Source organism: Amblyomma americanum, chromosome 1, assembly GCF_052857255.1.
Source record: "Amblyomma americanum isolate KBUSLIRL-KWMA chromosome 1, ASM5285725v1, whole genome shotgun sequence".
Lineage (NCBI taxonomy): Eukaryota > Metazoa > Arthropoda > Arachnida > Ixodida > Ixodidae > Amblyomma > Amblyomma americanum.
Genome location: NC_135497.1, coordinates 210,823,380 through 210,841,145, shown reverse-complemented (window position 1 = coordinate 210,841,145; position 17,766 = coordinate 210,823,380). Strand labels below are relative to the sequence as shown.

The 17,766-nt window shown below is 49.6% G+C and overlaps 1 protein-coding gene across 1 annotated transcript in view; it reads right to left on the bottom strand.

Moving 5' to 3' along the window:
- Nucleotides 1-17,422, bottom strand: part of LOC144094940 (uncharacterized) — a 33,921-nt gene extending 16,499 nt beyond the window's left edge. Inside the window, exons 1-4 of the mRNA XM_077628812.1 lie at nt 17,334-17,422; nt 15,133-15,783; nt 9,908-10,019; nt 3,054-3,119 (exon numbers count right to left, since the gene is read on the bottom strand). Of these exons, the coding sequence (XP_077484938.1) occupies nt 3,054-3,119; nt 9,908-10,019; nt 15,133-15,783; nt 17,334-17,405 (901 nt within the window). The 5' untranslated portion in view covers nt 17,406-17,422. The remainder of the gene's footprint in view (nt 1-3,053; nt 3,120-9,907; nt 10,020-15,132; nt 15,784-17,333) is intronic.
- Between the last annotated feature and the right edge of the window lie 344 nt (nt 17,423-17,766).

Genomic DNA, 17,766 nt, shown 5'->3' with positions numbered 1-17,766 from the left:
GGACTCGTGTTCTTTTTTTCCCAGGGATGAAGCCACCAGTCGCGGGGGTGAGGGGATCGGAAGTACAGTGAACTAGAAAACATTCTAGTACACTGCATCGGAGGAGCACGTTTTGCAGCGCACGCCGTTCTGTTTGGCTCAGGTCGCCGCAGTTTTCATAGTGTTGCAAACGACATGTGATGTAGATTATGTAGACGGTGTGCAGCGTATAAAGACGAGTGTTTTCATTTCTGCCGTGTGCATAAGTCAAGTTTTCTGCCCTCGCTCTCAGCCTCAGCGACCGCCCCTCGACGTCCGAGTCCCAGAGTCCCGATGTCTCGGCTTGTGCCTATTCTCTCATTAGGCCCATCGCAACAATGGGCATCCCAGCTTTCTCGAAGACTGAACCGAATTTCGCCCTCACAGTTGGTTTTTGAACAACAACTGGCTCCTTCGAAGTTGCCTTCTTGTAGGGGCGATTTTTGCGACCTAAACAAAGCGTCTCAATTACTCGAAGCTATACTGCGGCTGAAGGAAGCTCTGCTTCTTTGCTATGCTTATGTAGAATCAGGACTGCTTTAAATTGCGCGAGTGGCGTCCGCTATTTCGTCGCTTCCGACTGCCTCCTTCAATTCAGACACCTGTTTTGCAGCTGTCAGCGAATGAACAGGAAGCAAAGAAGAAGCGCCAGTTTACGTTTACATACGTTCGTCGTGCGAATGGCCAGGCGTCCGCTTCGGAGGGAGGGCGCAATATAATCAGTGTCATTGACGGTTAAGCCTCTAGTACAACAGACAAGTGAGAAATGTGCGAAGTCATTTTTTACGCATTCTTCTAATGTTATAGGTTAGCGAGACCTTGCATGCGAATGCCAGTCTGCTTTTGCTGGGAACGAAAGGTGAAGTTCGGTGCTCACTGTTGGATCAATTTATCTATGGCCTTTTTAAAAAAGTTTAACTGTTCCCGCAAATTTAAGAACCATGCTGCAGGCTATGGTTGAAAACAGTTGCAGGTCTGAAGTCATGTCCACTGCTAAAAATAAACCAACTTCCACTTTTCAACGCTCTTTTTCTTGGTGTGATCACCTTACTCCAGCTTACCACCTTACTACTTGCCTTACCACTTTAAACTACCTTCATCTAATCACCATTCTTGTCGTAACGTTGGTTGCTTTATACTTTGTAAGCGGTGGAACGAAGGCGTGCAACGGAGTGTAGAGTAAAAATAACAGAGAAGGGGCCGGATTCTCTAACGCCTTTTTTTTCGCCTTCCGTCATTGGTGTCGTACGCCACAGGGAAGCCCCGACCACTGAGTGAGGAACCCCCCCCCCAAAAAAAAAAAGAAAAGAAAAAAGGAAGGGAAACGAAGGAAAACGCTACAAAATACGGCACCTAGTTCTTTCTATTCTTATAGCATTGCGCCGCTCGTTCCGAGCGAAAGCGGACGCGTTTATTTGACTGAGCCGGTGAGGTTGGGTGAATTGAGATAGATGAAATTGTTGCATTATACTGTCCCACGACAGCAGCTTGCCACCTCACCACCCCGGTATGTCATGACAAAGGTCGTTATTATTGAGATGATGATGTACAGAACTTCACTAGCCGGTGTTCGCATTTGAATTGTACCGAGCATTAGCCATCTTTTCGGGCTTTGTTATTCAACATCGTTGTCGGGTTTGTGTAAGCTTTTCCGAGTCTGTACAAATAATTTCTGCAGAAACATGCCTGACGACCACTGCGCAGCCTTGGTGCATGTCTTAAAAAAAAGACCATGACCTGTTCAATCACTGGATTAATGACGGCGCTAAAATTAGCGCAGACCGTCCCCCGCATGACACTATGTGAGCTAAATAAATGTGCTGGCATTACCCAATTGCTTGGCGGCAGCACAGTCACAAGCAGATTCAAGCAAGCAAAGTTCTTGGAATAGAGTGAGTTGCTAAAACAGCTCACTTTTCTTCTTTTTCGGTTAACCTTTTCGTGGCGGCCTTTGGCTGTGTTTGTTTTTAGTAGCCGGCTAATGTTTGCTTCAAGGATTGGCCGACGGTTGCTATGACTGTGTAACACGTTATTTGGCGACAGCAGTTTGCGGGATCATCACCATCGTTGCGCACCCGCTGTCGCGGCATGGAAGCGGGGTTTTCGCGGTTTTCCCGCTGTGTTTTGCTAGTCGCTGCGCACCGAGGATGCCCAAGGCTGCCACTATGGTTGTGTCCGAATATAGTGCTTGCGGCTCTCGCGCGGTAAAATTGGTTGCATTAGAGTAGCTGGAAAAGCTTCCAGTGACTCAAGGTTACACGTGGTCACGTCACGAGCGACATCGTGGGATGAGGAATATTCTAGAATAATAATACAAAATGCAATATAATAAGCACAACTGAGGTGTTCACTGACCCAGAGAGTCAGTTACGCGCCTTTCCTTTCCTCCAAACCAGCGAATAAGACAACACGGGGAACTAGACTGCTTGCTTCGTGCAAAGCGGGCCCTGGAGTTCGTGAAGTGCGCCCGGAACGCGATCGAACTGAAGACCGCACGCGGAAAAAGGCCGAGTATGCACGTGAGCGTATAGACGCCGAAATGGGCCTGTGAAACGCCCAACGGGGAAGTAGCCCGTGAAACGTCTAAATCGGCCTGCCACTCCAGACCTCTCGACCGCTAATGCCAATCAGCTTTCACTGATTAATGCGCTAAGGCGGTAGGCTTAGAACTAATATTTTTTTTGTGTGTGTAGGTTTTCTCTCATGCCCTGGGTGCCGGCAACGCGTTCCAAGGATTAGTTATGAATGTGATCACGCAGCTTTCTAGGCACGGCGTTACACGATACTCCTCAGTGCAATAGTGCAGGTATACAGGCAATTTGAAAATGAACCGCTGGCTTAGTTAACGCTCAATGGAGTAATTTATTTTTACTTTTGCACTGAACGCGAAAAAGTGCCTGGAATAGAGCTAGCGAGCGACAAGTAATAAAAGATACCTCTTACTCATACTTAGGTAGTGTTGGCTGCATGCTAATCAAGTGTCTCTTTTTATTTTGCTCGAGCGGTATAAGCGATATAAGACTCTGTAAGCTTACCTGGTTCCCAGTTCTCTTCGGGCGGCAGCAGCTGAGGCTCCTCTCCCCTGCGCTGGCGCCCATGCCCTGTAATAGAAAGTCAAGTGGTCAGCGACACTTCTGCACGCCGCGGTGGCTCAGTGGTTATGGCGTTCGGATGCTGACGCGTATGACGCGGGTTCGATCCCGGGCGCGGCGGTCGCATTTCGATGGACGCAAAATGCTAGAGGCTAGTGTACTGTCCGATGTCAATGCACGTTAAAGAACCCCAGGTGGTCGAAACTTTCGGAGCCCTTCTGTAGGGCGTCTCTCATAGCCGTATATATACATATATATATATATATATATATATATATATATATATATATATATATATATATATATATATATATATATATATATATATATATATATATATATATATATATATATATATATATATATATAATGACACCGCCCATTCATCGTCGTCGTTCTACTGGAACAACGAGAGCGCGCAATGCGCGTGCGAGCTGGCCTTAGAAAAAGAAGCCGAAGTGTCTGGCTGCGAATGCTCCGCTTTTGGGACTGCTACTGACGTCCGCTGCAGTCACCTACTTTGACGTATCCAACCGAGCTGTACCACCCGTGACATCTGGTGGAGGTGCTGGGTAACGCATTCCATGCCTCGGACTCCCCCAGCAAGCAGGGATTCAAGTCCTCGAGGGTCATCTGCCATCGAGGTGACGCCTGTACACCACGGCAGCCGCCGGCTCCAAAGCCTTCAACCCGAGTTTGGGCTTCTGGAGTTTCGCTCAACCCAAGCGATTCGTTCAGCGCCATCGTCGACGACCGTCCAGCCCGAAATAGGCATGCAGACGACGATTAGTTCACCTTCTGTTGTGCTGCAGCAGCCTCGGGAGCCACCGATCTTCCAAGGTTCTCCAGGCGAAGACCCGGAAGACTGGCTGGAGAAATTGAACGCGTGGCCCGGTACAACAGATGGGCGGAAGACTCCAAGCTTCAACACGTGTTCTTTTCGCTGGAGGGCGCAGCTCGTACGAGGTTCGAGAACCGGGAGTCGTCCATAACGACGTGGAACGTATTTAAAGACCAGTTCCTGAAGGATTTCACCACGGTGATTCGAAGAGAACGGGCCGATCTGCTCCTTCAGTCCCGAACCCAGCTACCAAATGAAAGCATACTGGTATACTTCGAAGAGATGGCAAAGTTATTTCGTCGAGCTGACCCGGACATGACAGAGCAGAAGAAACTCCGGTACCTTATGCGAGGTGTCAAGGAGCAAATCTTTGCCGGACTGGTTCGCAATCCACCGAGCACGGTCGCAGAGTTTCTGTCGGAGGCAACCACCATGGAAAAGACACTCGATATGCGGTTGCGGCAGTACGAGCGTCAACCTTTGGCCATGACTGCGGCAACCACGGACATCAGTAACACCCACATGCTTCGCGAAACCGTACGAGCTATCGTTCGCGAGGAGCTCCAGAAGCTGTTCCCGGCTACGCCGCCTGCGCCAACGGTTACTGCTCTATCCGAGGTTATTCGGGAAGAGGTGCAACAGGCGCTTACAACACCAGCTCCCTTTCAGCCGTCCACAGCCCCACCGCAAATGACATACGCCGCTGTTGCTCGTCGCGCACAACCGCCGCCGACTCGTCTTCAGGAAACCCCGGCCTCTTTTCGGTCGCCACCACCTGCTCGTCCTGCTCCATCGTATCCCCGTAAAAGTGACATCTGGCGCACTCCCAACTACCGTCCTCTCTGCTATCACTGCGGTGAGCCGGGCCACCTGTACCGCAACTGCAGGTATCGTCAGATGGGCCTGCCGGGGTTCCCTGCAGATGCACCACGTCCGCAGCCTGGGCAGCGACCCAGAGAAATCAACGATTATCTGGCCGAATCTGCCGGTGGGACCCGCAGGTCGCCATCCCCACGTCGTCGGTCTTACGGTGACTTTCCTCGGGGAAGGTCGCCAAGCCCCCGCCAGGAAAACTAAAAGCAGCAACCTTTGAGGGGGAGGTTGCTCACCGACGAAATGTAACAGACCCTCCTACGCCGCAACTAGGTGGCCACCCGATGCAACGACCGAATGCCGTCCAACACCGTGAAACGCCGACTCGACGGGAATGCCACCTGACGTATCGAAATGAACCCGCGCCGCACCGCAGCCGTGACCGAACACCGCGCCGTACCGCTCACACACCGTCTACGACAGCAAACCTGAGCATTTCCCTCGACGGAACAGACGTCACTGCACTCGTCGACACAGGGGCGGATTACTCTATCCTCAGTGGAAATTTTGCCGCCACTCTGAAAAAGGTCACCACTCCGTGGATGGGCCCACAGATTCGTACAGCCGGGGGTCACTTAGTTTGGGCATCAAGAACCCAGCTTGTTTGGTTGACGGTACCTTGCGACGCTGACAGGCTCGGCACGTTCTGACGTAGTGAGTGACATCAGCACGGAGACGAGGCCAGTAGTAATTCTCTTGGATTCGGGCTAGCGTACGGGCTATGCCCAAATGTCCAGAAGTGGGTTCGTCATGGGAGGCTTGGAGGATTTCATTGCGCAGGCTAGGCGGTACGACGATTAGGTATTGCGTATTGTTTGGAGCGAAATTTTTCTTGACCAGAAGACCATTGCGGATGCATAAAGATGGCAACACGGGCCTGAAAGCGCGTGGGGCGGTCGTGTTGCTGCCGTTGAGAAATTCCATTACGTCTCGAAGTTCGAGGTCGGCGCATTGTTGGTCAGCGAGGCAGGAGGCGCTGAGAGCAGTCAGTAAGATGTCATCATTACAGGCGTCGGTAGAAGGATCTACTGGGGCGCGGGACAGACAATCGGCGTCATGAGTGCTTGCGCCCGGATTTGTACACGACAGTCATGTCGTATTCCTGGAGCCGCAGACTCCATCGGACGAGGCGAGCGGACGGGTCTTTAAGGCTTGCGAGCCAGCATAAGGCATGATGATCGGTCACCACCTTAAAAATTTTGCCGTAAAGGTACGGTCGGAATTTCGAAGTGGCCCATAGAATGGCAAGGCATTCTTTCTCGGTAGCGGAATAGTTTGATTCGGCTGGTGACAAACATCGACTTGCGTAAGCGATGACCCGTTCTTGACCTGCTTGGATCTGGCCCAGGACAGCACCTAAGCCGATGTTGCTGGCATCAGTATGGAGCTCCGTGTCGGCGTTTACGTCGAAGTGAGCCAGAACGGGAGGCGCCTGCAGGAGGCTTTGAAGGCTGCGGAATGCATTTTCTTGCGCTGCTTCCCATGTGAAAGGTGTGTCCGACCTTGTTAGGCGCGTCAGCGGCTCGGCAATGCAAGCAAAATCTTTCACGAAGCGACGGTAATACGCGCACAATCCAAGAAAACGGCGAACAGCTTTCAGGTCTTGCGGCGGCGGAAAATGGGCAATAGCTGTTGTTTTTTCAGGATCAGGCTGAACACCGGCTTGATTCACAACGTGCCCTAAGAACTTCAGCTCTGTATACGCAAAGTGGCATTTCTCACTTTTGAGCGTGAGTCCAGAAGACCTTATTGCTTGTAGGACCAATTCGAGGCGGTGAAGATGCTCCTGGAAAGTCGGGGCGAAGACGACAACATCGTCAAGATAGACGAGACACGTCTGCCATTTTAAATCGGCAAGGACGGTATCCATGAGGCGTTGGAAAGTTGCCGGTGCACAGCACAGTCCAAAGGGCATGACCGTAAATTCATACAGGTCATCTGGAGTAATAAAAGCTGTTTTTTCACGGTCCCGCTCATCGACCTCAATTTGCCAGTAACCTGACTTGAGGTCCATCGAAGAAAAGTATTTAGCGCTACAAAGGCGATCCAGAGCGTCGTCGATCCGGGGGAGAGGATAGACATCCTTTTTGGTGACTTTGTTTAAGCGACGGTAGTCTACACAGAACCGCAATGTTCCGTCTTTCTTCTTCGCAAGGACGACTGGCGCTGCCCAGGGACTCCGGGAAGGACGAATTACGTCGTCGCGGAGCATTTCCTTGACTTGGCGGCCAATAGCGTCGCGTTCAGCGGGAGACACTCGGTAGGGGAACTGTCGGAGAGGGTGCACGTTAACGCCCGTAATAATGCGATGCTTCGCTAGGTGAGTTCGTCCAACACGCGATGATACCGAGAAGATGTCGCCGTAGCGCAGAAGATCTTTAACTTGTTGTTGCTGCGTCGGGGAGAGTGCTGGATTGACGTCGAACGTGAAACCAGTGACTGGGCTCTGCTCTTGCGACAACGACATTGTGGAAATACTGGGTGTGCTGCTGACATGGGCGATGGCATCAACGTGAGCCACAACGGTTCCCACGTTCAGATGTTGGTGTGCACCACCGAAATTGGTTATCAGCACTTCTGTTTCTCCGTCGACGAGATTAACGACTCCTCTGGCGACAGCAAGGCTCCTGGCAAAAAGCAAGATCTGGTTGCCTTCCGCGACGCCTTCGAAATTCCGCACAGTCTTGGCGCCGACAGAAACCATAATACTCGAACGAGGTGGGATGGTGACGTGGTCATCCAGGATGCAAAGTGCGGTCGGATGGTCTGGATCTCTGTGTATTGCGTTCTCTGTGGAGAAACACACGGCCTTTGAATGGAGGTCGATGACCGCTCCATTCTCGGTCAAGAAATCCATCCCGAGAATGACGTCACGGGAACAATGTTCGAGTATAACGAACGTTGCCAGGTAGGTTGCGCCTTGAACTGCTACTCTTGATGTGCAAGTCCCGGTCGGTATATATATATATATATATATATATATATATATATATATATATATATATATACGGGATGTGTTTTTCCCGTCAGAAAGCTGGAACCTTCACAGCGTGCATCTTTTTTGGGCTATTGTGAAAAATTGTTGTCTAATACTTTCTCTTCTTTTTTTTTTGAAAGACATAATACAATACTCCGTCGCGCCGGTAGCGCTACCGTACCACTCCACGCAAATGGCGTCGGTGTCGCATCTGTGTGCTGCATGCGCGATAGTCAGGAGCATCGTTGGACACCGGTTCAAGAGGATCGAAGTTTCAGGAAGCGGCGAAACTAGTATTTGTTCGATCATTTCCGAGGCCCCAACTCAGATCCTTTCCGTATCGATGGCAGATGGCGGGGTAGCAAAAATCTTTTCCTTCGTTTTTATTATTATTTTGAATAAATCCCTATTACTACTTGTACGATCAGGCGCTTTCCGGACTCCCTGCAACTGCTACTAGCCAAAATATGTTGTTGCGCGCCGATGAGATGATTAGTCCTGATCGGGACATCATGAGCCGCCAACTGGCTCTGCAGCTCTCAGTGAGCACATAAAAGCGCGGCGGAAATTATCCAAGACTCTGATGGGATACTCTAAAGTGGGTTCTTCGAAGTTCCTCATCCGAGGACATACAACGAAGAAAAACCACCTGTTCTGAGCTGCTGGAGCGTTTGCATCATGGTTTGCATTCAATATCAAAACATAAAATTTCTTGCCCCACATCGCGACCGGCCAGAAAACCTGGGCTCGTAATTCAGAGTCGGGGCAAAAAAAATTTCGATGAAATGGCCCCAATCGAAATCACCAAGAACAAAAAAGTTTTCTACTACTGGGTCGTCCAGAAAACTTCTGTTCACTATTTTTGAGCCATTGGCGGATTTATCTCACTGGATGTGCTGCCTAACGATAAGGCAGTTAGCAGAGAGATATATGCGTCGAACTGCAAAGCTCGTTTGCAGTGTAAAATTGTTTTGCCGAGTTTTTAAAGCGCTTCCTCGCTGATGTTTGATCACAAAAGTACCACGTAAATGAGAATAACGCTGTCCAGGATCAATAAGTTCCCCAAAGACCCGGGCTCCGTTACTTGGTTGAGAATTACATTGACGCTATTCACAGTATTGCAGTCAGACCTGAGCGAAAACTGCGCGTAATGATGTGTTTGTTTCACAGACAATTAACGTGTCGAGAGAAGGCCAAACTGCACGGAGATAGTAGACATGAAGTTCCTCTCATTAGAACTTGACGCCGCAAAATAGGCGCCTTCTCTGACGGCTACGCAGCTGATCGAGCAATTCTAAGTTCTGACATAGTTTGCTCGAATTATTGGCTGCACCTGCAGTTAAAATTAAATTATTAATTTCGCCTGGGAAGGGTCGACTTGAACCCTTTGTGGAGGGGCAGGCACATGCTCTGTTTCTTATAAATGCGCAGCGCATACGAATGTGCATGTGAAGAGGTCTTTTTTGTTCGCACCAATTTTTCTGTCCACTCGTAGGTATTCATAATGTGCGGCGCAGTGTAGGCGTTTAAATACATTTATCAGAGCTGAAAGAACGTCAAGGCTAAACCGTGGCTCTTGAGTTTGACAATGAATCGTTTGCTACTGGGGACCAAGTGAAGAAAAACAATAGGTGAAAAAAACGCTGCATAACTCCGAGAAAGCGCTTGCGTTATTCGGTTAGTGGCTACCCGATTGCACTGATTACAGCGAAAGTTAGAACTCAGTGCATTCCGATTATTTTGCGCGCACATAAGATTCGTCTATTACTTCATGTCGGGAGAAAGCGAAGTTGAAGCGTGAAGGTGCTAACTGGGTGTTATGTTCTCTACTTTACAATGTTGATAACATTTAATCAACACAGTCGACGCATAGCGCTCGTTCGTATATGCTGGCGTCATGTGTTCGCTTTATCCCGGTGTGACCACGTTTCCTTTCTTTATGGGACATTTTTTTTCATCCCGGGTGTTTGTGGCAGCTGCTTCGAAAAGGTCCCTCTCACTTCAGGAGGATGAGGAGAGCGTGCGTCGGTTACCGCCCAAGCGTTTGCGCGGAGTGTGGCGGGGCAGACGCAGTCCCCAGCATGCAAGCGGAAGTCGGGCACTCACTTCCGTTGATCCTGCTCTTGCAGAAGCGGATGTGATTGGCCCGCTGCGATCGAAGCACCTGGTGCGATGGGTTGAACGGGCACCGCACCATGTCCTTGGCGCCCCACAGGCTCTGCGAGTTGAATACAGCCGACACAGGGGAGGGGAGGGGGGGGGGTAACAATCGAACGAACAAACAAATCAATCTATCAATAAATCAGCAAACAAACAAATCAATGTACGAAAAAGACTAATAAGCAAATAGATTAACAAATTAACAAGAGAATCAATCAATCAGTAAATCAACAAATCAATGAATCAACGGAGGAGCCCGCACAAAAACTAAAGAATTGACTGAACACAAATCAACAAATCAATGAATCAACGGAGGAGCACGCAAAAAAACTAAAGAATTGACTGAACACAAACGCTCATATATTTGTTTCGCTCGGATATAGACGTACGTTACTTCCACTTTGTGCGCTCACTGGTGCTTCTTTTGATGTTACGAACGCCTCTCATGTGTGAATTGACTCTGAAATGTTGGTGCAATATTTGTCTAATTTCTTTTTTGCCGATAGGCTTTGCAAAAGGAAGCATAGCATGGCGAACACGTAAACATTTGCTTCAATTTCCTGCACGCGACAAAAATACAGCGGGCCAGAGGTGCTTCCCCCAAATACCGATCGAAAACTGCAATGTCTACCCAGTGACGCAGGACGGAAAGCCCTAGCCGTACTTGACGCGAGCCTGCAGTTTTGAAGTACCAAATTTTGGCTGCGTTTGTCGTGATCAAATATTACGGCCCTGTCAGTCGCTGGAATTTCATTTGGACGCAGCTATGGAAGCGCTTCTACACTGCCGTGCATTTGGAGAGAAGCTCCTTCTTGATGCAGCATGCAAGGCGTTTTTCTGCATCCAATCTAAAGGTTCACCAGCGTAGCCCAAGGGAATAACGGAAACGGACGGCTCCACCTTTCTGCTGCTGTGGGTACACGTCGAAACAAACGCCGACGATACCGAATGGTGCCACTTTTACCACCAAATGCCCATTATATATGCCACGCTCCGGCTTGAGAAATGGGAGGAAGCGGAACTGCACCGCATAGCTATTTGGTTCGGCGTAGTACGCGTTTAGAATAAGCCCGAAAGGGTCTGCTGCAAGTGCGCTAGAGCAGTAAAGTCTGCAGCACGATGCGTAGCGATTTTTTTTTTGAGGAGAAATAAACGCCTGAAACTGCGCCATCAGTGCTAGCAACGCTTTACTGCTTGCTCACAGCATGAAGTACAAGTTTGAGATCTCAGCCTGACATGCGCAATGCCAGTCAGGTAGTTTGAAAATGCATACTGAGCGTCTTGAAGTATCGACGCGTACCGTACTCGCTTTTGCAATATTGGCCTCCTGCATGCCTTGAGGCAGCAGTAGACCACCTATAGAAAGACAGCTGCCGGAGAACAGTTCCGAGAATAAGCCAATCCATCGGGGACCTGTCTTGTTCGCTGTGCAGCGCTTGTCACAGTAGGCCGAGAGCGGCAAAGGTGACCGGAATGATAGGATCCGTGCTCCGGCAGAAAGATTTCCAAGCCGGAGACGCCCGTAAGAGCTGTCGGCCGAAAGACTTTGCAGAGATTCGTTTCCGAATGAGTGCTTTGCAGAGATGTTGCCCAGGAGATAGCGTTTGCACTACCTTCATTTACTGGCCCGGGAAGAAAAAAGAGAATTCCAGGCTATTTTCGGTACCGTGTAAAGTGAGTTAGACACTGGTAGCTCGCACATGGCTCGACGCCACTTCTTGGCTTGTTTATGTCTGGTTTTCTGGTGGTCGCATAATAAGCAACTGCTACAATGCCTCAAGCTCAAATATAAAAAATTGTGTATTTTGTGACGCCTGATCTCAAAGCAACGTGAACATACACGGGCCTGAGACGCGCAGGCGGTGCGAGCTCTACTTAAGCACTTGAGCGGCGGCCTTAAGCTGAGTCCAGAAGGACGCAACAGTTCCCCCAAGCTTGCGGCCCATTCGGCGAAGCTTGTTCGCGAAGCTGAAGGCACAGTACTTTCCTCCTTGTTAAGCTAACAGCAGCGTCGTAATGGTCGTAACGCACGTCGTTGCAATGACAGGGCGCAACATTTAATGTGACCTATGCACGTATATTGTGCGTTTATATATTTCGACAGTGATATTTTATCGAGACGCACGTATTTTCTGCAGACTTGTTTATTTGCTTACGCGTTTGCATGTATCGCTATACATTCTGTATATCGTGTGTACATGGCCTTTATGCTCTCTCCTTCACTGACGGTACTTCGATCTCCTGCCAATCTCTGCATTCAGGTGTCCGCCCTAAGCGAGGCAGTCATGGAGGGCGGAACCATTTATCAGATAATAAGACGACTGTATCGTAGAGGGTCCAGAAAGCAGCCCAGTAAATAAGTTGCGGTTCCGCGAAGTTAACTGCTATTGTTTGTCCTAAGGCTCTAGCGTTCGGTTCCAGGCTGCTACGTTTCGAAAAGATGATTGCCCGATCATTGGTGGAAAATCAAAACTGGACGAGCTCCTCGCTTTCAGCAACAGGAAATCAAGGTGTCGGACCACGAGCGCCCCACAAGGCGACCGCGTGAAACACGTGGAGGCAGCCCGTCGAACGTGTGTTTTCTTCGTATCAGCGTCTGCAAGCTTGCGGACTGCCACACAGGAAATTAGCGCGGAATAACGACTGGAACTTCACAAGGGAACCGGCGAATTCGGGCCTGTACACGTAAGCATACCTGGGCAAAATCATTTGTGTTCGCTCAGGCTCACTCACAAAAGTTTGGTCAATATTCGGGCTAACTCACACTCACAGTGGCCCGGGCTCACTCGAACTCAAACTCATTCAGGTTCACAACTTACTCGAGCTCACTCAGACTCACGACTCATTTCGACTCCCGACTTATTTGGCTTCACTCACTTATATTGACTCATGACTCAGTGCGGCTCACTACTCATTTCTACTCATGATCACATCAGCATGAGAACGCACTGCTTATTATGGGCCCGAAGTATGCAAAAGACGCGTGACAATAGATCCCCGCCTCCCACGCAGAGACGCGGTGAAACTCCGTCAAAGCTTCCGACACATCCCCGTGCGGCTCATTACAGCACCCGCGTAAACTAAAGGAACAAAACGCTGTCCTCCTCGTTTTCACGGTTTTGCAAGAGGAGGAAAGAAAAAACGCTAAGCTCATATTGTCGTCGCGAAAACAAAGATCATCATCTCAGCCTGATCCCAGACTCGCGATTCAGATCATGATCTGAATGTGAGCCTGAGTGAGCTCGTGTGAGTCGACTAACGAGTGAGTCTGGCGACCTATGTACGCAAGAGCGCTATTGAGCTAATGGCTTATTCCAAACGGCGGTCTAGAACACCTCTCCGAATCCGCGAAGGTGCAGAATATCTATGTAGTCCCAATAAGGACTCAGGATGTGCATCCAAATAGCCCATTGAAGCATTCTCTTCGGTTTCCCGGAGCGTTAAAACTTGCTCCGGATCGCCGATTCGAATAAGTCATAAGCACCCGTGGACGGTCAGGCAAGAACAGCCTTGCAGGGATGCGTCGTGACCCGTGTGGCCCGCAATGTCGCGGACCACACGAGTCACTATGCCCAGATGCGCCAGCGTTTGTAGGGGGCGGTGATTCGTGTGCCAGCGGCCAGTGTCATGTGCTCTTTCGATATGTCGAACTTTCCCCCCTAGGAAATGGACTTCCCTAGGCATCTTGGGCGCATATGGAGCTCTCATTTTCACTTCTTCCATGTGAATAAACCGTTATTAAGTAACAACTTCTCGATGTCCGAGTCCTGAAGGCCCGACGTATCGCCAACTGTCAACGCTACCCCTTAGGTCGACTCCCGCAACACACCAACTGGTGCCAGTTGGGGGACCCGCGCAACGAACCTTCGCGCGCAAAGAGTGACTGGGAGAACCGAGCTAAGGTACACTGCTAGATAAGTGGCTGTCATCGTCTACAATGTTGCATCGTATCCGTCGAAGGCCAGAAAGCTGTCGGCGCAGCGAATAGCTGGGTACTGAGATATAGAGAACAGGATTCCTGTATAGTGTACATCGAGGCACAGCGATTCTTTCAAAGTGGATGACGCGGGGGGTATTGGAGTAGAACTATGGATATTCACACAGGTGTCCTCAAGCGCTAAGGTAGCGAACTACTTTCAAGTTGCCGAGATTCTTTTCCTGTAGGGCGCGAATAATGCACTGCGCAGGTTGAGGTTTACGCACGAAATTGCTGAGCTATTTGTACTGAAAGTCAATACCTGGGAGAGTCTGCTGAAAGACGACTTGGGCAGCGTAGGTTATAGTATAGCTACTGAGATATAGAGAATTTTTCAAAATAGGAGACACGCTGCGATTATCTTGAAAACTCGGTGTGGGTATAAGCGTAACAAACATCCGACTTTAAGCCTGTGGGTTCTTGCAAATTTCCTGAGGCTTTCTTCTGGCCCCTCTGAGCCCGTGGAACTGCACCAGAAAAATCGAGGATAAGAGGGAAATTTTCGCACTAATTAGTTCGGAAACATGACATTCTGCAGTGCCTATCTTGTTCGCTGGGCGCTTCTGCTTTCGTTCCCGTATTCGCACAGCCTAGCCCGGGAAAAATGACATTATACACTAACTGGCCGTTTTCGTGCGTGAGAAAGCCTCGGCTGGACAGAGACTTCATTCCAGAGATAGCGCAATTTTTTTGTTAACCTTTTAATGACTAAATTATGAATGAAAGAAAAAATCGCCACTGCTGGATTATGACAGCAATGCGCCCACGTCGAAACTCTTAGTTTAATGACTTGTGAGCCTTGCTTTCGAACCACTTTCGGCGGAGGCAATCGGGCCCGGAAAGGTTTCAAACCGTGCCACGTTTCTCAGAGCTCCCTTTCTCTCTTTTCAAGGCTTGACCGGCGAGAACCTCCGAGACTTAAAACAGTAGCTTGCTGCACGCGCACAGCACATGCAGGTTGAAGCCGAAAGGGACATTATTAGCATGCAGGCAGCGAATTACTGTTCTCTTTTTCTGATTAGTTTTCCTTCAAATGCCTAATCATTTTGATGATTTCTTAAGTTTTAAGGAAAAGTAAAAATAAACGTAGTTGTAGAGTGCGAACTCTGTGCTCTCTTTCATATTGTTCGACCCAGACAGCTTGTTGCGGGCTCACGGTGGATACGCAAGTCATACAAAGCACGTGCGTAGTTACCCATTCATCTGTGACTAAAGACATGTTTTTCTCCTCGGGCTCTGGGTCGAAGGCTAGTGGCTGCGCTGTCCTTTGCGGTAACTGCCGTGTACGAGATGACCGCGGCTGTGATGATCTGGGCTGCGACGACCGAGGCTGCGATGATGCGCGAGCGAGTCCGCCTCGTCCTCTTCCCCCCCCTCTGGCTCTCCCTCTGGCCCCGCCACTTCTCTCTGCACTGCCACTTGGTCCTCCGGTACCCATTGGTCTTCCGCCACCCCTTGATCGTCCGGAACCTCTTGATTCTCCGGAACTCCTTGGCACTTCGGCTCCTCTTGGACCTCCGACACCTCGCGGTCCTCTAGAGCCTCGCGGTCCTCCAGAGCCACGTGATTCACCAGAGACCCGCGGTCCTTCAGAGATCCCTGATCCTCCAGGGGCCCGTGGTCCTCCAGAGACCCGAGGTCCTCCAGAGACTCGTGGTCCTCTAGAGCCCCGTGGCTCTCCAGCACCCCTTGATTCTTCGGCGCCTCTTGGTCCTCCGGCGCCCCTGCTGCCACCGCGCCAGGCTCTGCGCCCCAGGGCGCGCCCGCGCGGCCGTTCAAAGTCGTCTTGTTCCCCTCGTTCCTCACGTTCCGCACGTTCGTCACGTTCCTCAAAAGTGACCGTCAGCTGAAAGGGCGCCAGTAACGAGGCGTTATTTTACGCGGGCAAAAGTTGAGCGATCGGTGTTCTTCAGAATATGAATGTGCTAGGCGCGTTTGAACTATCGCAATGTCGTTCGAATAAAAGTCGGCATACTAGTACCTTTAGGAGCCTAAGCAAGAATGTATACTGGTGTAACGAAAAAACAAGTGTTTTTCAGTGACTCGTGCTTTTTAAGGGAGGAAGTAGTTATTAGCACTGAGCTGCATGCATTCATACGCCTACAAAAGAAAGCTGCACTCCTCAAAATCTTCGGTGTAGAACTCGTCTTGTCGCGGGCGGACCAGGACGAATGTTTTTGCGCATACAGGCGCATGATTGTATTAGGGTGGAGCTAGTGAGAAATTACTTAAATGAAATCTACATTACTTTAAGAGATTTCCGTGGGTACATTGAATTCCATTGTGACTGGTTGGACGTACTGTCGGACTAGTAGTTATACATCAGACAGTGCCTGGACACTCGCGCGTGAGCGGTGCAAACCTGTTTACTTTTTGTGTTTTGTAAATAGTGTACATAGCTGTTCTGTAAATAGTGCTCATAGCTCTCCACTGTTCTTCCTTGCCATCTCTCCCCTCTGTACTTATCTTTGACATCCTCTCCGTGTCCCTTTCCTTTTATTTCCCCCGGCCGCAGCTCGGGGGCTTAAAGGGGCACCGAAACACTTTCCTAGGAGAGCACTTCAACTCGCTCAGTCACTGCATTTGTTGTCAATAACACCTGAGCCGAATAATACACTTCTACACGCAGCAGAAAACCACCTACAATCAAGCGCGAAAGTTGGCGAGCCCTTTCCGGCTACTTTTTCATGCTCGCACGCTCCTTCATCGCTCGCAGCTGCGTATGCATGTTGAGAGATGGCTATTGGTTAGATTCTTTCAGATGGCAGGCAGCTACCATGGCCGCGGTCAATAAGCTGCGTAGCTCTGGCGGGTCAGAAGCTCTGTCCCCGAAGTTGGGGCCGGCGGAAGAGCGCAGACCTTCCAGCGTTCAAAAAGTGACGAGAGGAGAGGGAAAGGCGCGAAGACGCCGAAATTCAAATTTTGACTACAGGTAACTCAGCTTCTACAACGCATAGTAAAAAAAAAAATTGGTGCACAATATTCGTGAAACGGCGGGCGTGCTTTAACATCCCAGGCATACCGCAAATTTATTAGAGCCCACTTCAGGGTCCCTATGAAATTTTAGGAATGGCATTCAAGTCAAACCGGGACTTGTTTCTCGTTTGTGTTTAAAGGGATCCTTCCACTTCTTGTTCGTCATTTACACACGGTGCGAGTGTCCGTTGTCTCACATGGTGGCCTAAATTCTGTGTGAAACTGAAATCACGCGCTGAACAAGATGGCGGAGCATATGGTGAGCTCGCACTTCGAGCAGCGCGTAGTGATAAAAAAGTTCTTTTGAATGAAGGTGTAAAATCGCGCGAAATTCACGGTATACTTCAGGCTCAGTACAGCCTATACGCTCAGCCACAGCAAAACATTTTAGGGGTGCAGGCAGTTTAAAAAGGGCCGTACCTCAGTGCAGGATGATGCCGGCCGCCGCGGCTCAGAGCCGGGTGCCGCTGTTCCCGAGACCAATGGAACCATGGGGCGCCTGATCTTCGAAACCTGATGGACAACATGCCGCGAACTTACTCGAAACACTTACAAAAACGGTCTATAGACAGTCTATTGACTTCTTATAGACTCCATTGCCTTCCTATAGATATTTCCTTTTGTCTCTTCATAGTCTATGAACTGCCTATAGACAAAAGTCAACCAAAAGTGTACGGCCATAAATCCATAGGTTGTCTATAGACTGTCCATAGGATTTGTATTGCTTATAGACTGTTCTCAAGGGTTTGTCTATAGAGAGTCTATAGACTCTATAGACGGAAGTCTATGGAGAGTCTATAGACTATCTAAGAAAATTTTTGTAAGGGAAGACTGATCTTTCTTTGGTACTTTG